This window comes from Besnoitia besnoiti, chromosome IX (assembly GCF_002563875.1).
Source record: "Besnoitia besnoiti strain Bb-Ger1 chromosome IX, whole genome shotgun sequence".
NCBI lineage: Eukaryota > Apicomplexa > Conoidasida > Eucoccidiorida > Sarcocystidae > Besnoitia > Besnoitia besnoiti.
Window position 1 is genome coordinate 1,416,980 of NC_042364.1, and position 23,413 is coordinate 1,440,392.

The 23,413-nt window shown below is 54.4% G+C and overlaps 4 protein-coding genes across 4 annotated transcripts; all 4 read right to left on the bottom strand.

Annotated features, from left to right (window-relative positions):
• Positions 1-955: 955 nt before the first annotated feature.
• On the bottom strand, positions 956-2,212 carry BESB_013710 (uncharacterized protein; the record flags this gene model as incomplete). The annotated part of the gene is made up of 1 exon (XM_029360101.1): positions 956-2,212. One exon carries the CDS (start codon positions 2,210-2,212, stop codon positions 956-958), a length of 1,257 nt encoding a protein of 418 aa, XP_029216768.1.
• Positions 2,213-4,636: 2,424 nt separating this feature from the next.
• BESB_013720 (Tctex-1 family protein) lies at positions 4,637-5,011 on the bottom strand (the record flags this gene model as incomplete). The annotated part of the gene is made up of 1 exon (XM_029360102.1): positions 4,637-5,011. The coding sequence occupies one exon, from the start codon at positions 5,009-5,011 to the stop codon at positions 4,637-4,639; it is 375 nt and encodes a 124-aa protein (XP_029216769.1).
• Positions 5,012-8,317: 3,306 nt separating this feature from the next.
• On the bottom strand, positions 8,318-10,228 carry BESB_013730 (uncharacterized protein; the record flags this gene model as incomplete). Its single annotated transcript, XM_029360103.1, has 4 exons — positions 8,318-8,709; positions 8,943-9,046; positions 9,312-9,542; positions 10,122-10,228. The coding sequence occupies 4 exons, from the start codon at positions 10,226-10,228 to the stop codon at positions 8,318-8,320; spliced, it is 834 nt and encodes a 277-aa protein (XP_029216770.1).
• A 2,964-nt stretch (positions 10,229-13,192) lies between these two features.
• On the bottom strand, positions 13,193-22,101 carry BESB_013740 (putative cullin 3; the record flags this gene model as incomplete). Its single annotated transcript, XM_029360104.1, has 15 exons — positions 13,193-13,217; positions 13,850-14,026; positions 14,272-14,429; positions 14,984-15,056; positions 15,639-15,853; positions 16,390-16,807; positions 17,070-17,169; positions 17,614-17,698; positions 18,129-18,314; positions 19,072-19,214; positions 19,373-19,637; positions 20,091-20,279; positions 20,843-20,981; positions 21,276-21,482; positions 21,899-22,101. The coding sequence occupies 15 exons, from the start codon at positions 22,099-22,101 to the stop codon at positions 13,193-13,195; spliced, it is 2,583 nt and encodes an 860-aa protein (XP_029216771.1).
• Between the last annotated feature and the right edge of the window lie 1,312 nt (positions 22,102-23,413).

Below are 23,413 nucleotides of genomic sequence, written 5' to 3' on the forward strand. Positions count from 1 at the left end.
CTGTTAGGCTATAAGTGGGATTTTGAGGTTCTGCGATGTGGAACTTATCCAAACCAAAAAACCCAAGGTTTGGCGACGAAGAGCAAATAACTTGAAGGTCAGCAAGTCATCGGCCGCTACCGAAGGCTCCCAAGGTAGTTGCGTTTCGAAATTTTCGCGGAACGCGCGCGCGAGCATTCTCTGAGGCGGATCCAGCCTTGGCGCGGCGAATCAAGACGAAGCAGACCATCTCGGAACGAGCAAAGCATCCACGTGAAGAGAGCAAACGCCGTCGGTGGCCAGAGGCGGCGGCATGTGACAGGATAGCTGCCGAACCGCCAAAAACTTTCCTCGTTCTTCGCATGCGAGAGGACAAGGCTCCAGCTGAAGGCGAGGCGACGCACCGACAAAAACCCCACAGCCCGCCGACGCGTGGAGGCGTCGCCATCTGACCCTTGAGATGCACAAAGGTGCGTGTTCATATTTACACGTGCATGAATGTATGCATGCGTGCCAAGCCAGTAAAAAGAAGAAAACGTCATTTGAAAAAGAGTCTGGTCGGCCTGTAACAAGAGAACGAAGGCGTGCCTGCACTGGCGATGCGCGAGAAGCTTCAAAACAAAAAGGAATTTGCGTGCGCACAGACCCTCCCACACCTGATTCCAGACTCGTGGTACGGACTCGATACATGCCTTCGCATGTACATCAATACCCTAAGATGCATAACTACGCATGGGAGTGCATAGTGAAAACCAACTATATAAAAATAAATTAATATGTGTACATACACGTACCTCCTTCGTCATGCAGATAGGCGCGCATGTGCGTGTATACCAGGGTTGGATTACACAAGCACGTGGAACTATGGGTACAGTCCCGAAGAGCAGGAGAAAAGCTTCTCCCGGTTCAGTCTTCCGTGACGCCGGCCTCAGCCAGTGTCACTCGACTCGACGTTTGGCTTCAAACACGTCGGGCGCTAGATCCAAGAGTATCGGAAGGACTGTCGCGACTTCTTCTTCATCTCCCTGACGACGAACATGACTTCAAATGCTCGCGTGGGGAGCTCGTGGAGCATGGTTTCGAAGTCAATTCTGGCCCCGTCTCCTCCCTCTCGCGTCGCTCGCTGACAGAGCTGGAAGAGTTTCTCCGCGGCGCGCACCTGCGAGGCCGCGCGTTCGTCTGAGCAGAAGAGCGAGATGAAGCGCTCCAGAGACACGGCGTCACATGCAGGGTCGAGTCCCTCCATAAACCAGATATCGCCGGCGAACCGCCGAAGCTCGTGCATGTGCTTGCGCAGCTGCGCCTTCTCCTCGCGAAGGCGCGCCGCTTCCGCAGATATCGCTGCGAGGCGAATCAGCGACGAAGCATCCGAGCCCGCAGACGAGCGGGACAAGGGAGACACGTGCGTCGGCTGCGACCCGCTGTCAGCTTTGTCTCGGGTTTTTCTCTGCGAGTCGAGGAGACGCGTCACTTCCGCGTCGATCGCTTCACAGCGCCGCTTCATTTTGTTCATCTGCTGGTTGTCCTCGAGCTCCGCTAGCAGCTCCGAGAGCGTCGGACGCACATAGACTCCTGCGTCCACGAGCGCCAGCTGCTGCATAGAGAGAATCCCGCTGAGAGCGTCCCCCGCTGGCGCTTCCTTTTCTTCCTCCGTGGCTCCCCGTCCTCCCTGCAATTCGCCTTCTCCAGACATCCAGTTGACTGCCCGCAGAAAATCGAAGAAAGCGGCTTGGATCGGATGATAGTCGGGCTTTTTTCTGCCAGCAAGGCTCCTCGCTTCTGCATCAGCATCCTCACGCCTCGCGGATCTGGTCACCTCCCCAACGGCCCCGACACCCCCAACCCCACCCGCCTCTCTGTCCGTCACTCTCGACACTTCTTCCTGTTCAGAGGCCTCTCGAAACCTCTCACCCAAGTTCTTGTAGGAGTGGACTGAAGAGGAGGCAAGCTCTGAAAACGAAGAGGGCGAAGAAGAAGCTGTCTCAGCCTCTTCGGCAGAAAACGAGGTAACGAGGTGATGCAGTCCAACTTTGAAAAACGCGGAAACCGGCATGTAGCGCATTGCCTTCGTGTCAACGGTGTATGCAGAGTCGTCTTCAAGAGGAACGCTTCCGTGCGAAACATCGGGAGAAGAAGAGGAAGGTGAAGCAGAAAAAATGCTAGCGTCGGCGACATGACGCGTGCAGCTGGTTGAGCTGTCTCGCTCCACGTGGAGCGGCGGTGTCTCCTCCATCTTCTACTACAGAATCCAGGGAAGATGTAAACTCGGCATGACCAGAAATGACACAAGACGATGTCCTTGCCACTGTTGGCGGCTTATCTCTGCTTGAGACGGTGAGGGAACGACGCGCTAGCGTGACGGCATGTTCTGCGATGTAAGCTGGTTGCTATCCCTTCTTCGTCGTCGCCTCAGGTGCATTTTCCGGTTCCATGAGCCTTTTTATGTATGCAGTCTCCTTTATCTTTGTAACTGACACTGCAAGGTATTTGATATTAATTTCAGACTGTTCCACGCCGCCGCTCGAGCTAAAGCAAAGTTTGGGCACAAGGGCGGCGCGCAGCAGCTTTTCGCGTACGGTAGCGTGGTGTTCGGAAGTCAAGCGCAGTACGCGATTTCGCGCCAAAGGACGACGAGACACCGGATCCGGAGCTTCGTTTCGAGAGACAGAAGGAAAGGATTCGCGAAAAATCGACGGAAGCACCGAGTAGACGCGGCTACATCAAAAATATGTTCTCCTCTCCCGCTGTACTTGGAGTGTGTGTTGTGCTTTCGGGGTCATGATATATCAAGTGCAGCAGTTCAGTTCTATCCGGCAAGCGAGCGACGCGGAGGGGGAACTTGCTCAGAATACGCCCGCAAAAGAAGGGAGGTGTGAAAATCTTGGACCTGTCTTCTTCTGACGGTCTTCGTTTGCAAGTATAGTTCTGCTAGAAGATGAAAGGGGGGCGGTCTGCATTTTCCGCGCCTTTCACGACGTGAGGTGCTGCAGTCGAACGGATCGCCCCCAAACCACGAGACTGACCACGTCGCCGAGAGACGTACTCGCGCACGTTGTGTTGCTCACTCTCGCGTAAGCACTTTTCTGATGTGTGAAGCAGATGCTGCTCCGATCTATGCGGCGCGAGTCGCGGAAATCGACACACGCTGAGACATTTTCAGAAGTCATAAATCGTGGCGGCGGCCTCCGAAGTCCTGTCCCACGTCGCCAAACCCATGGGCACGCTACGTTCAGCCTCCTGATACGTTCCCCTCAGGGAAATGCGAATTTACCGAGGTGTACGATGCATTCTGGAAGAGTTCGGCTCGCAGAGCTTGCATTTCAAATTATACAGACAAAGCACAGCACAGCGAGCGTGCTACCACTGGTTCTGTAATCCTTCATTATGCCAGGCGCGAGGCAAAGTTTGATACATTATTGCTCCATTCAGTGATAAAGAATGAATCATCTTGTGCATTCTGGAAAAGCGGAGCCCATGGGCGCCACTCGGTTTATGCATGCGTATTTCTGTGTATATCCATGAGGACTCCTTCCCGCCTGTATGCCAAGTTTCGTACAACAGCTCGTGTCTCCAGTGTCGCTCTACCCCCATGTTTTCTCGGGTAGGCAGGCTATCTCCCTTTCATGGACACGCGCACTACTGTAATTCAGAAGCGGTAAAATTGGCAAGGAGATCGGCTATACACACGGGCAAGCTGGATCTCGAGGACCGTGTGCCGTCCGTACACTGTCGGGGGCACGTGTAGATACTGGACTGACAAGCTCTGCTTACCTGTCTGTGTGTGAGCACTCACATGCGTCAGTTGTGTGGCTGCGAGTTCCAGTGCAGTTGCGTGTGTGGTTTTTGCTATTCACAAACGAGGTGGGAGGGTGCAGGCCAACAAGCCAGGAGTCTAGCCCTACGGCAGTGGACGGCTTTTTGCTCGTGATGGTTCTTGCGCAGTTGATCGAAACTACATGGGGATTGGTTACGGGACTGAGAAACGCGTGATGTGATAAATGTTCCCTTTCTCGTAGTCTTTTACCATGCGTGTCTTTTCGTTCTGAGTAGCGCAAAGTTTCTTTGTAGGCGCCAGAGAAGGGTGCGGGCGATAACATGAGGGAATCCGGCATTTTCAGTCAGAACATGGGTCTCTACATTATGCAATTTCAAACGCAGTGAATATCAGGGATTGCTTCGAATAGCTCCAGGCGCCCTGCGAGGACGTGTAGCCGACGCCTTGCGGCGCGAGATATGGCGGGGGGTCCCTTCTGAAGAGGTGTGAATGTTGTGCGTCAGCAGAATCACAGAAACCACACATTCCCTTCACGGCTCGCTCGCTTGTCTCCAACAGGGGCATTTCTGCAGTGTGCAGGTTCCAAGGTTTGTGGTCTTGAGTGATGAAGTAGCGAGCAAGGACCGACTATATATGCCCCTGGAAATAGAGTCTCAAATACCTTCTCTTTCAAAGGCTTGCGTGCATCAAAAGCAACGTCAGGTAGACATTAGCGACGGTAGCCTTCTCTCTTTATCCTGCACTTTTTTGTTCCGTGATAAACGCGGTTCCGCGCAGACACAGGAGTGCCGCGTTTGCTCCATAAATGCATTCCGGGGATTGATCCCTCAAAAGCGAAGACGTGTTCGTTTCTTGCAGCCGGCATTATCGTCTCTCACTCAGTCACTCGCGGTAGCATCCGAAGACCATGGCAACAGCATACATGTCGCTCTGCACGTGTGTGTAGCTTCCCCAGTTATCTAGATTGACATCCCAAAGACTTTTGCTGGATACGCGGATGCCCTGGCCAGCATTCTCGGCGATCACCACTTGGACCACAATTTTGAACCGCGGCATTTGCTGCTGCTGCATAGCGCGCATTTCCTCCATCACGCGCCCGCTGGCTTGCTGAGCCCAACTGGCGGCGTGCTCTGGATCAAACACCTTGTCTCTAAAAAAGTCTCCCATGACTTTCTCCAGCATGCTTTCCACTCGTGAGGGGAAGAACTTCTCATCTTCAGAGGGCCCGAGCCGGTAAGTGCATTCGTACACTGTCATGGAGTTGCCTAATCCTCCGCCTTGTCCGGAGGACGGATACTGTCCGCCGGCCAAGTGGTGGGTAGGACTCGACATGGCGGGACGCTGAAACTGCTGGGGCTGTCAGCGACTGATAAGTGAGTAGCCACGCAAGACCAGAGAAGAGAAACGGCCTAGAGCGGCACCATGCCACGTTTCAGACAACCCGAACATGGGACAATTGTGAGGGTGCGCTACACGGAAGTCACTTCTGCCTCCGTCACGGTGTTAACACACTCCGTCGTTCAACCAGAGCTCTCATCATTTAGGTCCATATTCGAATGGAGGTAGAAAGTCTTGATGCAGCACGAATTACCGATAACAGATAGGGGAACAGCGATGGATGAGGGCTCATCCAACACCGGGACGCTGACCCGTTGCTTCACGACCTTCAGCTAAGGCAATGCAGTCAATACATGCACCCGCACGTGCACAGCGAGTATCTGTACGACGCACGTAGTCGAATTGAGGGAGGTATTTTTTTACACCACGAGAAAACAAGCGATTGCATGTGGCGGCCGAGGGCCAGCGCCACCTTGCGCTAGGTTGGTGAGGGGAGCCCTAGCAATGGAGATTGAAAGTTTCGAACATTGCGAGACTGGTTTTCAGCCGCTAGAAAAACGAGCAGTACGAAGGGTGACGATGCCCAGTAAGTTCTGAGAAAGAGAGTATATAACTAGAGCTACAACAGATAGCCTCTACGCCGCTAGGCGCCTTTTGTACCGGCCAAAACACCCGGCGGAAGACAGTACCAAGGTGCTCTACAGATGAAACAAGGCACAAGCGACAGCTTAACAGACAGGTGCTGCACAGAAACTGCACAACGCCGGATGCAGTTGCACTCGTTGTCGCGGTAAAGTAAGACATTCAGCAGCTCCCATCTGCCTATTCGTAGCCCCGTGATTCCCCCACTGAGCTCGGCCATAGTGCAGAGCAACTCACGCTTTAACAGTTCGGTCGAGATTTAAATTTGCTCCCTCACTCCAAGAGCAAAACGCCTTTTTGTCCCGGAAGCTTGCGGGGCCCCCTGCGTACATCATGTATCATCTGTGCGAGTTCGACTTCGCTACGGGGTCCCCGTAATCGAGCGCGAACAAAAGAGCACTCTTTCTTCATCCGAGCCATTACGGCCCTATGCTTCGCTGCACAACCAACCTGCTCCAGGATTTTCACAATAACACCATCCGAACTTGTGCTAGCGTGGTAGTTTGTGTGGCATCCGCGCTCTACTTCCCCGCTGTGGTCGTACGTGTCACACGGCGGGCGAAAAGAAGCGACGCGCAGTCGGAGAGATGAGTTTTGGCGCTGCATCGACCAGGTGCACAATGCAGGCGAGCGGCGATTCTCCGCATCGCACACAGAGCTCAAGGTGAGCTGTGTGTAGTCATCTCACGAAACGTGCTCCTCGCGTGCTGTCAGCGTTCTGCATGCTAGGCGTACCTTACGTGTGATCCGAACCGCCACTGCATGGGGCTCAGAAAATGGGGAAGCGGAGGCGGAGCGGCCTAAATCATTTAACCTACACTCGTTTGGGAAGTCCGCAGTAACCCGGACGCAGGCATTTAAACTCGCTCAATTTCCACAAGCTTGAAGCACCGCCAGCCACGAGTGCAACAGACAAAACAGGGGGGAACCGGGGAGGCTGCGAAACGTGTAATAGTGATGCCACTATGAGAAGACTGCGTGCTTTCGACTCGCCTGTGCTACGTGCATGTGTTTCTGGCATGCCAAACTAAATGGAACTAGACACGGAACCAGGCGGCTTTGGGTTTGTGATTCGTTTTCTTTGCTCCTCAAAGAAAGCACACTCGAAATGGGCACCGACAAGGGTCGGTGCAGCCTCGGACCTGCCTTTTTTGAAACCGTTGTCGGCGCTTCTCCTACGGTAGTGTCCGCTTGCGCTCTGGTCGAGCGATCAATAGACGTCCAGGTACGAGAAGTTGAACAGCAGAATAGGTAGTCGAAAACTCCAGTAGATCGCTACTAGCAATACTCCTAAATTGATACTGCGTGGCCACCTGAGGTATTTTTCTCTCTCTTCGCCTCTGGCAGTAAAGGCCTCTTTCGAAGCCCCTTAGTAATCTAGCAAAACAGTGATTACATGTGCGTGACTGCCTACGGTGTCGCGCCACTCGTTTGGTCCTGCCTGTGTTACGATACGCCCCCCTGCGTCACTCTCTCTTCCTCTCCTCCGGGCGCCTGCGGCCATTGATTTCCCGATTGCCAATACAGCGGTAGTGCAGCATCCACAATCAAGTGGCGTTTGATACGGCGGTTCCAAACTACAACGTTCATCAAACAAGAAAATGTTCTCAAGTGATGGGTATGCCCAATCACAGCAGCCACCCCCGTCGGGGAGTTGATCCCCTTGGCAAGATCGAGGACGTTACACATTAAAGATGGCACCCTGGCCTTTGCTCTCAACCCAGATCGAGCAATGTACGCTCAAATCCAAAGAAGACGAAAACCCAATGTGACATTCACCGCGGGGCTTAGAAGACCGCCTTCGTGGGGCCACCCTTTATCGAGAGTGACGCAAACTATTAGGTAGAAAGCCATTCAAAATGTGGAAACGTTATCTGTGACGGTGCACAATGGATAGCCATATGGCCCACGTCACAGCGTTCGCCTGTAGCGTTACAGTCACCCCTCCCAAGCAGACGACATGTCGACCGCGTCACAGATCGCGGGTCGAAACAGTAATTTGCATGAGGCAGCTCCCATCGCATATTGGCTACAAGAGACGCGCAGCAGCCATAATTTGCGCTGCATCAAACGCAGCCTTTTCAGGAGATGTATGGCACTTCCGCACCAGGATAATTAGATGTAGGATGAAGGCGTCTTTGGGACAGCACCTGTCAGTCCCGCTCATCCCTGCCGCCGCTGAGTTTCGAGAATTCGGCCCCCGATCCTTGCGGCGCTTCAGAAACATTAAGCTCGTCTCATTCTCGTCCAGAGAAGATCTACGACTGCCGTTGTGCTCTTTCAAACGGAATTCCATGGGTGCAGCCGGAACTGAATATTGATTTGCGGCCATGGCACCCTTGGTCACACGGTCCACTGCGCGGCACATACTCAAGTGGACGGTGCCGTTTCCTGTCCAATTCAGACAGGTTGAGCAGTCGCAGGTCTCCGGACGCTTCACAGGGAGGACACTGAATCCGTTCGGTACAACTGCCGACACGGACACCGTCCGCGCGCCTGCGCTGGCCGCTCACGATCCCTCAGCTGCTGTTCAAAAGTTTTTCACCCCGATCTTGGGCCACACTCAGTCCAAAGCTCCGCTGCTCAAAATTCCCGAAGTTTCGCACGCGGAGGCAGACCCGCGTAGCCTACGAAGTCAGAGTAATCCGGGCCTGTCGCCTGGTAGCCTGGGTACCGAGAGGCAGCGCGCGGTTCCCCGCGGAACTCGCCTTTAGCCGCATTCGGGCGACTCCTCGCTGACCGGTAGTCCTCGGAGTACTGGCTAGCCCCCCTTTGGGGGTCGCCCCGCCGTTCAGGCGCATAAGCACACTGCGGATTCGATGCATCTGCGCAAGATGAACTGCTGGGCATCTGGTCGGGCATCGCGCTGGCGCGAAGCAACTCCGGTGGCGGTCTTTCATGAGGGGGCCGCGAAGCAAGAGCATGAACGTACTCTTGACGGTGCGTTGGACTCAAATGAATGGCCATGGGGTGAGCTGTAGAAACACAGAATCAAACAACATGAGACCGACAAATTCACACAGACTCCGTTCCTCAGTCGTCGCCTCACGTCCACCCGTCTTCTGGCAGGAGATGTGCCGCGACCGCTGCCGTTGACCGTCATCACGACCCACAATCGTTTCAAACAAGGTCGCGCTGGAGGGGACCAGCTCCCAACCGAACTCGTCTCGTCTGTGTCTCAGAGCGTACTTCACCCGTCCATCCTTACCAAACAGGAAGTCGTCACGCCCGTGGATCATCCGCGGGTAGATGTCTTTCCCGTAACACCAGTGGCCCTGCGCCATGAGCTTAGCGGCCCGACGTCTCGGCGACCTGTCACAGAAATCACAGAAAGCCCGCTCGCAGGTTTTCTGCAGACACAACCTACCCTTTATGGCAAAGAGTTTTGAGTCTGGACGTGCTACATGACGACCTCGCAGGGGTCTCTCCCGATCAGAGTCCACTCCGTCTAGATGTGAAGCCTCGCTGCAGAGGACAGACTTTTGATGACCCCACGGCAACTACCGCTGCAGTCGCGGATCTCTAGAAAGTCACCACCAGACTGCGTGTGAGACCAACTGCTGGAAGTGTCACTCACTGGTATTCAGATCGAGACTCCGTTGTCCACGATTCCGCGCCCGTGTCGTCGTGCCCGAGAATTCCGTATTTGGACAAATGCACCGGGCGCCTCGACCAGTCTTCGTAGTCGTAGCTCTGTCGATAATTCGTTTCGTACTTGGAACCTTGAGGCACATCCGGGTGCAGGGGGTGCAGAATGCGCTCGGACGTCAACCTCTGGTCATTCCGGTCGTCCAGCCTATCGTTTCGCCTGTAACGAAGCAGACGCAAGCGGCACAACAAGGGTGCACTGACAGGTCTTCACTTTTCTTCCGCCCGCCTGATGCCCGGAGCTGATGCAGCGAATCCAATCACGCAGATGTCGCTGTGACCCCCTCGGCGCGGCACTTCAACCCCCCGCGACACACCCAGTCACGTGTGGCGCGGAGAGGATATCTGGGCACCACAGCCACATGTAAAACGGAGAAACATACTCGACGGACCAGCAATGAAGTGGAATGCAGCAAGAAGCAGATAGGGAAGAAACGGAAACACACGCCGGTCGTGGGCAAAGAATGCGTTCGGTGCTGCCATCGCGTATGCCCGCGTCCGAAAGAAGCAGTCACGCTACCCAGAGCCACCGCGAGGAATTCCAAAGAAATACGGCGAAACTTCCGTTCGTCGGGAAACGCAGAACCGACACTGGGGGCAGGCAACTTGTTCATGTTCTGTGGACGGCACCTTTGCGCAGGACTTAGCATTTCTTGGCCATCTGCCGAGGCTACCTCTGAACGCTCCTCCCTCTAATCAAGAGGGAGAAAAGGCCACAGCCAACAGAATCTGTCCCTACCAGTTGTCGACAAGGACGTTACAGTTGTAAGTTTTTTTCCCGCCTCTCAGCGAGTTGCTACCGTGCAAGGAAAGGTAGGGCGGAACTTTCTGCTTCCAGGGCTCCATGTTTCCCGTCGCCGCGCGTTCCAGTGTCAATAATCGCGCGTGCAGCGTCGTCTGCCCCAGTCAAATGAAGGATAAGACTCGAATGACAGGGAAAAATTAAGAGAGAGAGGACGCCCCTGTCCTCTTGGGTGAAATGCAACTAGATCCCTCTCAAAACGCGGTTGCTAGCCAGGTGCCGCTGTCGCCCTGAGCCAGGCGCATCCAGCGAACGCGAAGTTCAACTCCCCGAAAAAACGGAGTTTCCCAGCACGAATGGCCCTGAAGACAGCTACTAAAAATAACGGCGAATGCAGAACGGGCAGAGAGCAAAAAAGCGAACGGAGTTTGACAGGCGGGAGGCTGGCGCAGCAGATACGGGCGGGGCGAGGAGGCAGCCACCGGGCTCGCGCTCAGCCAGCAGTATGATAGCAAAAGACAACTTAGCGGCTTCAAACAGTTCACGAGAAAAGAAGAGCGTTTCTCAGGCATAGACGGACTTCGAAGATCCTCAAAATGCGGGTCCTGCACATTTGAAAGGCAACAAGAGCAAGCATCTTCCAAGCGCATGAGTCAACGCAAGCGCCACGGGCTCCTCCACTCGCTCCCGCTGAAGACAGCCCGCCACACGACCATACAGAGCGCAGACACAGTCTCGAGCCGGGAGAGGGCGGCAAAAACCTTGCGCTGCTGCCAGGCGAGGGCTACGAAAACAGCGAAAGATCGCTCGAAGCGCGGAATCCCGGCATTTCAGCGTGCAGAGACACACCCCCTGCAGACGAAAACGCCTTTCTAGACTAGGCGCGCGCAAAAAACGCGAGATACACTTCCTCGCTTTTCTGGCAGGCGACCCCCGCGGGATTCGGCGTCGGCACGAACTCGTTCGCGATTTCCGAAGCACCAGAAGAGCCACAGCGAGGACGTTATTGCGTACAACGGCCACCCTGCCCGGAAGCTAAGATCACGCCTTCCATCGAGACATACACTGGACTCGAGAACAAAACTGAAGATTGCTCAACTTGTTCGCTCTTGTCCATGCGCGTTGGTTGCTGTGTAACTCACGAGCGTACGCTTCACGCAGAGGGGTTCAGACGGCCTCACTATAGTCATATGCGAATCTCGTCTGCGTTTTCGACGTAGCTCCACAGCAATCCATTGCGAAGCCCAGGAAAACGTGACGATGTACCGTACAACCCTGTTACTTATAGCGACGACCCCTGCCTCACATCCATCCGAGCGCCCTCTGCGACGTCTCTTTGAAGAAGAGGGTGAAGCCAAGATCGGTTTCCAGCCGCATTCTCCTCTGAAGGATTCAGAATGCACTATATCCTGGGAATTCTTTCTTCGCGCCGGGTTGTACCGCCACGCAGGTGCTGAGGCGACGCGTAAAAGTCTCTGCGCGCACTGTGATATCGCGTGTCATTCCATGAGGAAAGCTTTCCAGCGAGTACACAGAAAGCGTTCGTCTCTCCACAGCCTCAAAAGCAGCGTCTCAGCGATGGAAGGGAACCGGGCGGGCTCGAAGATCCGACAGAGAAAGCGACTAAACCCTGCTTTGCACTTGAGCGCAGAGCTCTTCGCCCGCGACCAGAGCTTCCCACTTTCTGGCGTATCCGTACCGTCACATGTGAGCTTTTTTATGTGTTCCTTTCAGCTAATGGCAGTCTTTGCACGCGCATAGCGGCTTGGTTCACCGTTCCCAGCTACTGTTGTCAGGCGCGCCTCGCACGCCCTCGTGAGCAACGGTTTCCCTCCCCGTTTCCTCGCATCTGAGACGTGAACGATTCCCGCGATGCATTCCCCGCTAGATTCAGATCCCAGCTACTGTCGCTAGCCTGCGTTCTCAGGCGAAGCGGTCAAATCATGACGAGGTAGCGAAAAACTGTAGGCCTTTCGCGAGTGAGAAGCGCCACGCGCTTCACTGTAGAATTGGGCTGAGACGCCGCGCCGCGCCCTCTCCGCTGGCGGGCGTATTGGCAGTTTCGTGCATTGCACTGAGCGTGAGACGCGTTTTTGTTGAGTCGTGAGTGCATTTGCTACGAGACTGTTGTAACGCATGACTGTAGGAGTGGACTTCAGAACTGCCTTTGCGAAATCGCGACCCTGCTCAGCGACGGGCCGCTCCACGGCGAAGCCCCGGAACGAAACCCCTTGCGGGCGCGTCTCGCCGCCCTGCGTCGACTCGCGCCGCTGCCCCGAGCGTCTCCCAGCCCGAGGCATGGCGAGATGGCACAGAAGTCGAGACAGCACATACGGAAGGGCACATACAACTATTTGTATATCGACGGATGGGACTGCGTATGCGCTGACGGAATGAACACACAGTGGATAGAGATCTACCACGTGCCTCTGCTTGCCGAGACGTCGGAGGCGGTCACACGGAAGTCGGGAACGGATTGAAAATAGAATGCCAGCTGCTAATCAACACGCAGACCGAGCGACAGACGCCGCGTCACGCCCCCTTTCCGCGGACTGCGCGACGCCCTCGAACGCAGACAAAACTCACACCCCCCAGTCGCACAGAAGAAGCGGCTGGAATGGAGGCCTTTTTCCTTCTCAGCAGTTCAGTCCGGAGAGGCCGGGACGCCGACTCCGCCGCCAGACTCAGAGCGGGTCCGGTCCACTCGCGGCGGCAGCGCAGGGGGTTCGACGCGAAAAGAGAGGGCACAGGCGGGTACGCACCGCGGCGGAGAATGAAAGAGAGAAGAAAGAGACGAGATGCCGGCTCAGTCGGGAAAAGAGGCCAGAGATACGAGCGGAGACGCCAGACATCGGCCTGGCAACGCAACTCGAATCCGCGCGGGGGAATCTCAGTGGACGTGCAGCTTCTCGCGCGCGTCTGAAACGCACAGTGCGCTCCACGATAGAGAAAAGAGAATCCAGAGAGCGGAAACGAGCAAGAACCAGAGGCGGAATGCAACGCGGAGCGAAACACACCCGCAGTCTCTTCGTTGCCAGACAAGCATCAGGGGGCCCAGCCCCGAGAGCCTAGGCCAGGTAGTTGTAGATGCGCCTGAACAGACACCGCAGCACGCCAAGACGCAGACTCGAGTCACCGCGTGATTCTTCTTCAAAAAAAGAGACATCTCTTCTCTACTGCGCACTACGTCTTCAGCACCTGACCCGCTGCACTGCAGGCGCCTTCCGTACAGACGCGCACGCTTTCTAGTCCCAACAACACAACGTACCCCTAAACCCTAAAGCGAAATCGCATCTGTTATGCACCATAGACGCTGATAAAGAGAGACAGACACGCGGCCTGCATGCCATCAGAGACAACTCACTGTCTCGAAGCAACGGGTATTTCCTGAGTCCGCACGAAACTCCTCCGTGTCGAAATGTGGAAGCGGGCGGCGACCTGTCTAGACAGACATTTACCTTCCGCCTCTCTCCCCCTCGCGCCCGTCTCCGCTTCCCTTCGCAAACTTCTCTCCCCAGTGATGCGTCACGTTACGGCTCGCCGCGAAACACGCATGCACCCATGCCACACTTTCCCCTTTAGACACGACTCTATTTCGGGAACCTTCTAATCAAATGTATGAATATTTATTTACACATTTATGTATATATTTATATATATATAGACATATGTGGATTTAGAGAAAAAGGCGGACGATCTTGGGTCGCGTGTGGGGGGCGGCGTACCGGTCGGCGGCGTCTCTGTCGAGAAATTCGCGTTCGATGAGTTTTTCGATTCTCTGTTTGATAAGAGCCGGAGAGGGCCTGAACCTCTGCGCCAAGTGCCGCGTGACTTCTACCAGCAAGTCGTTGTGTGACAGGCGCCGACGCGTTTTCATCACGCGCACAATCGCCGCCTCAACTCTGCGCACGAAAACACGCGAGAATGTACCGAAATCCGCGACAAACAGATCTATAAATCTAGGTATGAACTCGTTACACATACAGCCCGTGGCGGATGCGCCCGGCACGGGAGGCCTGAGGCTGAGAGACGGCAGACTGCACGCGTGTGCACACCATGCAATATATGTGTATACCTGTATCTACATCTACATTAATCTTTATCATATCTATCCAATGACACATCGATGTGCGCATGCAATTCTCACAGGTAATTCCGGTCTTGCTCGACGCTGGAGGGGACATCTGCGCCCGCCTGTGTCTCCAACTGCGGAGTGCTCCAGTCCCCAGCCTCGCCCGCGGCAGCCGTTAGGGCGATCAGCGGCACTCGGACGCGGCGAAGCTTGTTCATATACGGCAGGTTGACCTGCAAAAGAAACCAAAAATCCAAAAACAATCACGACAAAAAATGCACACATCCCCCCCAGGTGCGCTCCGCTTTTCTTTGACATATGTGTTCAGCCCCAGCGTGAGCAAACACACGTATACATACATATACATGTGTACATACATATACATGTATACGTATATGTGTCGATGTATATATTTGTGGACGGGATTTGTATTCCTTGTATTCGCATGTCAGGTGAACCGATAGCTACCCAAAGAAAAAACGCTTTTTAATGATAGTAAAGTTTTAGAAATTGCTAGCGACTGCCCAAATAGAAGGCCCAACCAGATGCCGAAAGCGAGGGTAACAAATCGCGCCATGCAGACACGCGCATGCAAACCAAGCGTCGCCGCATTCACCTCGGCGCAATCTCGCAGGCACAGAAACAAAATCGACACTGCTTATGCAGACGCTCGTGAAAAGCGTGGAGAGCTTGTTTGAGCCGAGGCTCCCTGTTCGCTTCTTTTTGGTTCTTCCTCCCTCAGCGACGCATGCAAAGCGCCTCCACCAAGGCAGACGAAACCACTCACCGTGAGCGTGTCAGAGTCCTTCAGCTCCTGAGCGCTGGAAGGCGAGTCTCCGGCGGCAGCCCGCAAGAGAATTCTTCGCAAGGCAACACACGCAAATCGATTTAAGTGCGCAAGCACTATTCGACAATAGAGGAAAACGCATCGCAATGCATATTCAGAAAGATACACTCACGCAGAGGTGCGTGCGTGCGCCCTTACAAGGTATATACGCCTGTATATCCGTAGATGTGCTTTTAGATTCTACTCGAGTGCACACGGGAAGATACAATGAGAAAACGTCTAGTGGAAACACACAAATCCATACATTCTTTTAAATACACAGGTGCAGAGACAGCAGGCTGCGTGGGATCTTATGGACTGGTAACACTCTCAGACATATTCATATATATATATATATATATATATAAATATATATAGTAATGTATAGATACACATATGTTTATATGCTAAGCACATGAATGTATACATAAACTCAGAGATATGTAGAAAGACAAGCACACGTGCATACGTGAATCGCCGCGCTGATCTATGTGCCCGCGTACCACCATATAAACAACAGTGAAATGCACATACAGTACGTAGGCAACATTAAACGACTGCACCCTGAATTCCCATTCCGAAACCATAAACTAACTCAAAGTATTGAAGATCGCACCTGCATCGCGGAGTTGTGAGGCTGGTGAGATGGCGTTTGAGTTCTGAGAGAGGCAGTGCAGGGGCGACGGTGAGGAAGCAGTTGAGGAGTTCGCTGACGCTCACGGGAGTCCCGTCGGGGAAAAAGTTGAAGGCGAGGAGAAAAAGCATCTGCAGCGTTGTGCAGTCAAAGTCGTGGCGACTGTAGCGCAGATGCCCGCGCACCACCGCTTTGCCCTGAAGCCACGCCCACAAAAATAACTGCAGAACGAGTCAAACTCGCACCAGAGCGCCGCCAGGCAGTGGGAGGGGGGGGGGGCAGGGCGAAGCAGGCATTAAAAACCTGGATAACAGACAACTAGGCCACGTATCTCTCGTATCACATTAGACGTAGCTGGCGGCTCAGTACAAACAGCCCGCGGCCCAGAACTGAACAACTCAAATCGAATCAACACAGGCGTTGTAATTCCGAGAAGACTGAAGGCGACTTCGGTTAGGAGATACAGGCAACCAAGTTCTTCACGACTGCAAGGTCGCACCACCCCACTGGAATGCTAAAGACAGCCGAAAGCGTTGAGTTTCTAGATCACAGAGGAGAGGGGGGGCAGATTCCCCGATGCGCTGAATCGAACTCAACACAGACTCTTCCCGCCTGCTAGCTGGCTTCTTCTGCGTGTTTTCAGCCGCCGCTCTTGCTGTCTTCCCTATCTCTCGCTGTCTCCATCTCTTTCTTTTTGGCGTTTAGAATTCCCTTTTTCGTTTTGATCGCTTGCCTGCCCGAGGTTCCACTTGAGGACGCGTCCGTTGTGCCGGCTGAGGTAGAAGCTCTCGAAGAGCTTCGCTTCTTTGAGAAGACTCGCAGGCAGCAGCTGCGTCTCGGCGACGAGCGAGTGCAAGTCCACAGGCCAGGTGCCCTGGGTGACGACGCGGACGGAGAACTCAAAGTCGCCCGACTGCTCATCGTCGCACGCCGCCGCGCCCCCTAGCGAAGAGACACACGCCGGAGGCGTAGACTCAGGCAGCGCCGCCACCGCGACTGGAGGCGAGACCGGGACTGCGTCGGAGCCCTCGCGGCGCCCGAGGGCCTCGCCGAGATCCCGGAGACACGCGTCGAGGCGCGAGAGCGCCGGCACCGTGACCTCTCTGCAGGCGAACGCGCACGACACACACAGCGAGAAGGCAGATAAGAGGCTGCCGGAAAAGACGCAGCAGCCAAAAAAACCGAAACTCTAAAAATCAACACGCACTCAATCTGCACGCGCCGAGAGCGAGGATTCACGAACGCGGCGACTTGAGGCGCCGGCTGGCGAGCGAGAATACAAAAAAGTGTTTGGCGCAAGATGCGCCGGAGGAGGCGTGACTGGCTAGCGGCACGCGAAAACCAGAAATGGAGTACAAGGAAAAGACCCACGCCGAAAATGCTGCTCCCGAGATGAAAAGCTGGAAAACTCACTCGCGTTCATACTCGTCGCGCGCGTGATACTGCCGCATGATGTCGTCAGACGCTTGCATGTCTCGGTACATGCCTTCGAGCTTCGAGGTGTATTGCTGCCCTGAACAGAAAAAGAGGAAGACATTCTTTTTGCCGCTGCTCAGCGCCGTCTCTACGCCCCGAGTTCGGAGGCAGCCGAATCCGGAATCGAGCCGTAGTTTCAGAGGGGACATGCTGCAAAAGAGAAAAAACTGGAAAATGAGGATCTCTCTGCTCGTGCGAGCTCAGCAACAGACGCACACGCGCGCGCTGCGAGAGAGAATGTGCGGAGACGCACCGCCGGTTGAGACAAAAGAGTCGGGTAGGGAGGGAGTGTGAACTCAAGCGAGGGGTTGATGGCGCTTGGAATGGACCCTTCTCCCTTTTAGAGAAATTAGGATTGTTTAATTGTTTGAAAGATGCAGTATTTTAGTGTGTGGCTTGGTTAGGGTGCTTTGAGTTCACACGGATATTGAATTCGCGTTTTCTTTTCTGAAAGACATGTTGTTCGAGACTGCACACGCACCGCATTCCGCCTTGAGTTTGGTGATCATCTTCTTCTCCTCTTCTTCGCAGGCCGACCGGCCGGCGAGCAGGCGACGCGCGAGGTGCTGCACAAAAAGGAGAAAACAAAGACGCCGGCTGTGTGTAAAGAAGACGAAAAAAGCAAAACACTAACTGCTTTCAGAACACCCACGCAAGCATGCACACATCCACACAAACAAATATTCACCTTTATGTTCATTTATTCATGAATATATATGTATATATATGTATATGTGTACGTATATGTGTATATGTGTATGCGGTGCTTGGCGTTCGCCTGAGCCGGCGGCCGCCTTGCTCTGAGACGAGAGGTTGTTTTCGGGAGTTGGTGTCACTGGCAGGCGCGACCTGGAGCAGCCTGCAGCGCCTGCGCGGGCTTTGCTCTCTTTTTTCAAAAATCCTGCGAGGCCTCTGGCGACCAGGGCGTCCCCGCCGCGGAACCGCATGCAGCCGGCACCATGAGGCGCCGACTCGGGGCTTTCGGGTTTCGCTTGCCTGCTTATACACAGCCTCGAAGATGTCTTTGTCGCGCAGGTAGCGGAAAAGAACGAGGACTTCTTCGAGTTTCTGCTCAGCCTCCACGTCAGACAGCCCGCGCATCGTCTTCCGGAACATGTCATCCAGATAGAGAGAAAGGAACCGCGCGGCGCGCGTGTCCTTGTTCAAAACTGTCTCGAACGCCTAGACACACACCCACAATTCCACCGACAACACATACATATGTACATATATATTTGTATGTGTAGATAGACATTCGTATCTTCACGTATATGTATGTTTATATATTTATATGTAGAAAAGTATATGTACATGTATAGATATGTACCTTCATGTACATGTATGCAGATAAATTCATGTATATGTCTACATATGTATGTCCATATATTTTCATGTAGGTAAGTATATGTATGTATGTATACATGTATGTATATGTTTATATATATATTTATATACGCATGACCATTCTAGGCATGTTTTTGGATGGGTAGACGCAAATCCAGACCAAAACTGACGCGAATCAGTCAGCCTCAACCGCCATCGGCGGCGTCCAACTCTTTCCGCCGACCGGCTGAGACGGTCAGAGGCGCGACAGGCCAACAGCACGAGAGGCACCTTCGAAATTCCCTTTGAACGTTCAGGAAGACATATACGAATCCTGCATGCAGTCTGAAAAAAGAAAAGCTCTCCGTTCGGACTGCAGATCCCAGCGCTCTACAGAGGCAAGCACGATTTCAGAACCAGAATTCACTCGGGAAAAAAAGGAATGGGAGGCGCTGCTGCGAGGCACACGCGCCGGCTTCACGCCTCGAAGCCTCTTCGATGCTGCAGGTTGTTGAAGTTCCTTGAGACTGCATATTTCGGCACGACAAGAGTTACTGAAGCAAAAGCTGCTCGCGGATCCGCTCGCCAGCTAAAAAACCCGACCCGAGAGACCTACCGCCATCTGAGCGCCGAAGGCCTCTTTGCTCTCGCCGAACGCGCGGATCACGATTTGATCAAACTTTGACTTGAGAAGAAAGAAGCTCTGCACAAAGGTCACCGGATCGCGGGTCTTCTCGGGGTCGCTGACGATTGCTTCGCCTAAATGCAAGGAAACGCTCGCAGGCGCGCCGGTCTACGGGTCCGCAGTGAACCGCGCAGTACACGCCGCGCCCCAGAACGCCCGCAGACCAGAGAGGCGCAGAGGAAAACAACGGCGCTCGCGGCGGCGAGAGGGCGCCGGCGACGCAGAGGCTCACCGTATTTCGTGATGGAGTCCTTCATGACCTGCCGCACCTCCTCGAGCGCGCCGGGCACGGCGGAGAAAAGACGATGCATGCGCGCGAGGTCGCCGATTTTGTCCGAATGGAAAAGATGGGCGCACCCCGAATTCGGATTATAGACGAGCGTCTTGTAGTGCTGTCCGAGCCAAACGTCCTCCATCAGCGCGCGAAGCGGCGCCGCCGTGTCCGCGTCGAGGTAGTCCTCGACGCGCTTCGCTTCCTCGTTGATCCGCGTCTCCGCCTAAACACGCAGTGAACAAACATGCGCCTCCGCAGCGCCGCGGAGTGGCCTGAAAACTGAAACGCATACCCCTATATAAAGATATATCCATATCCACACATATCCACACATAAATATATGCATATAACCCTAAACCCTAATATATGCACATACATATATGTATACATATGCATATATATATGTATACAGGTGTATCTATACATATAGGTATACATATGTATATTATGCATATGCATATATATATATATATATCGATGTGTAGGATAGAGAGGGGATGCGTAGGCGAAGTGGGCGATGCGCGAATGCGTGGAGGGAAGGCCGTTCGCAGCCCAGCTCGGCGCCGCGAGGCGTCAGGCGAGAGAGCTCCGTCGCGACATACGTCTCGCTCGAGTCGCCACGCGCCTCTCGATACACCGTGGGCTTTGTTTCGTCTTAACGTCACGTCGCGGTTACCTTGACTAAGTAATCGGGTGTGGCGTTGTAAACGATGTAGTCAGAGGCCTCTCGAACGTAGAACTCGCGCGTGGCGGCCAAGAACGGTGTCTCAAACTCTTCTTTGTACACCTGCCGGTGGACGTGCAGGCGCAGCTGGGACAGCATCGAGATCGCTTCGCGCATCATCATCCGATCGACTTGCTGCCCCTGAAGAGAAAAAACGAAACGAGAAGCCGTCCGCAAAGGCATGCAACTCGGCACACATGCATGAGGTGATCCGCAACCCTCTCACGCATATATACATTCATACACATATAACGATGTAGATATTATATGGGGGTATATGCGCATATGCATATACACGTATACACTATGTATATACATATACGTATATATATACATACATACGTATATACATACACATATATGTATGTATATATGTGAATATACATATATATATACATATACATATGTAAATATGTAGGAATAGGGTGAAGCCCCTACCGGGCCAGCGTCCATTTATATTTACAGACACAGCCATGAATGCGTCTTTTGCGACGCCCGCGGTATCGCTACTGGCACGCGAATCGGCCGCCCAGCTGCGACGAGGCACGTATTTCGCTTATCATGCCTGAAAAACCCTAAGCCCTAACCCTGCGAATCGATAGATATGTGTATTTCGCGTGGAGAAAAGAGCGGGGAGCGCCTTTCAAAGACTTGAGTAGGTTGCGCCGTGCGTGTCGAGTCGAAGGAGCCCCGCCCGCCCATACCTCTCTCTCCCTAGTGATCTTATTGAGAAGCAGATGCCGGAAGCGGAGTTGAATATGAGGATGCTGCAAAACAGTGGTGCAGAAGAGGTTCATCCCCATGGAGAAGGACGGCGTGAGATGGTGCATCTCTACGTAGTGCCTGCGGAGAAGGAAAAACAGATGAAAGGAACAGACTCGCGTGCGCAGCTCCTTCGCGCGGCGTCTCGGCGGACAGCGACTTGACACATGCGCCCGGCCTGCAGCTGAACAGCAAACGTTCGCTCTCCATTCCCCACCAAAGTTCCTTTCTTGTCGCCGTTTCAAGGCGCAGGGTTTACCATGATCGAAAGCACTCATTCGCGACTCTTCCGTTAGAGATTTTCAGCTCGGGTGGCCCCCCGGACAACCCCCCCCCTCCCCCCCCCTCGCCCCCTTCGTGTGTGAGTCCGCTGACTTGTCTAGGTAGAGGAGGACGTCCTTGACCATCTGCATGTTTGTCCGGTGATCCCGCCAGCGCTCCAGAAGCGCAGAGAGGAACAGATCGTCGTTCTCTTGCTCTGCGACTGCCGCCGCGACCTGCCCAAGGTACGCCTCCACGCACTGGCGCGTGCCGTCGTACAGCAACTTGCCCTTCTTGTTAATCACCAACATGTACGCGTAGCTGAAGAAACGCAGGTCCACACAAACCCGGCAAGCGCCAGATCTCATAGGGGAAAGGAATACGCGTAAGACGCTCCGGTAGGGAAAAAAGCGCCCGAATTCGCCTCAGCAATCCACATACCCATATACACACTTATCCACATACATATTTATATACATATATGTAGGTATTAATTCATACATATATATGCGGTGATAGTCCAGAAGCATATCAACGGTAGTAGGCCTATATGCATGTATATATAAATATATGCATGTATATATAGATAGAATCTCTGCAACGATTGCTCGCCCGCAGACGGGCAGAGGCTGTGTGTATTTCTGGACGGGGCGGGTGGGCGTTTCGCAGCGCCCTCACACAGATCTCTCGTCATTTTAACCTGTTACGCGCTTGCTGGCTTCAAGAAGCGCACTGACCGGTAGACTTCCTCGTAGCTGAGCGTGCCCGCCTCATGCGCGAAGATGTGCTCAAAGGCGGTGCGGAGGAACTCCCAACGCCGCGCCACCTCGTCGCCGCTCATCGCCTTGTGACCGAACAGCCCAAACTCAGGCGTCTCCGAGGAGAACGGGCGCGAGGGGCGCGCCGCACCCCCTCCCGAGGAGGACGCCAGCGACCGCATGCTGCCGAAAAACGAAGCTCGCGCGCGCGGAGACCTCGGAGCGGCCGTCGCAGTCCTCGCGCGACAGACACTGGAGAGACGCAGGCGGCGCGAAGAGCGCTCCGGGCGCCGCCACAGCGCGGACAAGCGCGAGGTACCCAGTAGAGGGTCAGCTCACAACGCGAATGGAGACGGCGGTCGGCTGCCGCGAGCCGAGTGAGAGCGACCGCGGAAGGAGAGAAGACGCCGTTGTGCGCTGCGCGGAGGGACTATTCAACCCGTGCGGTGAAAAGTTTCCGCTGATGCCAGAGGGAAGGACGAATGGGGAACAAAAGCAACGCGAGGGCGTGCTGGCGGGTGCATCACTGGAAATTGCCTTTTCCCGCCTCCCTGACTTATTGGCCTGCCGCCCCCCGTCTCTTCAGCAACAGCGCAGTTCAGCTGTCTCCGCTGCGACGTGCGATCCAAGAGCGCCGTTCGGTAGGCGAGTACGCTCTGTTCTATTCCGCTCCTCCTTCTGAAGCTGAAAGTCCGCTGGGCGGTGGCGGCCTTCCAGAGCAACAAAAAGAATCCGCAGAATCCAGCAGCGAAGCGGAGCGGAGGCGCGAACAAGAGAGAAAAAAGACTAAGAGCGACACACGCGTTACAGTGCCTGCAGAAGAGCTTGAAGTGCTCTCTGCGTCCACGTCCGGATTTGCATGAATGCAGCGGCTGCAAGGACTAGTACGGCGCGCGCTGGCCTCGCTTCTTGTCTTTCCAAATCCCGAAAGCTCCAGTCGAACTTTCCTCCTCTCTGTTGCTGGCCTCTTCCCACCTCGCCAAGTGTTTTCGGCAGTCCTCGTCCCTGATGAAGCTGAAGAGAAGCTTTATGGAAGTGTCGTAGCCTCTCCCTGCGCGGAGTTTGGCGATCGCAATAGACAGACGAGGTCGCGCAGCAGAGACAGCGGCGCGCGTCTCCACGACTCGCTTGCTGTCTCTTCTCTCCCCGACACCTGAATGCCTCAGAACGCAGCGAGGCGCAGGCGCTCACGTCCTCGCCTCGGGAAAACCGGGGAACTGCTGCGGCCTCCTGCGTTTCTGTTAGAGAAACAAGGAACAGATGGAACGCAGCGAGAGCAAGGAACGCACGAGCGGTGTGCGCGTCATTGTCTGCTGCCTCCAACGAAAGAGTTGTGAGCCCTCGTAGCGCAGACGCTCGAGAGAAGCATCAAAGAAGAGGCGGCCTGCGTGACTGGAAACAACAGAGAGGAGAGAAAAACGAGGGTTCGCAGGGCAGACGAAACGCCCAACGACGCGAAGTGACGGTGTGCTCAGATTAGAAGTGAGGACGGCC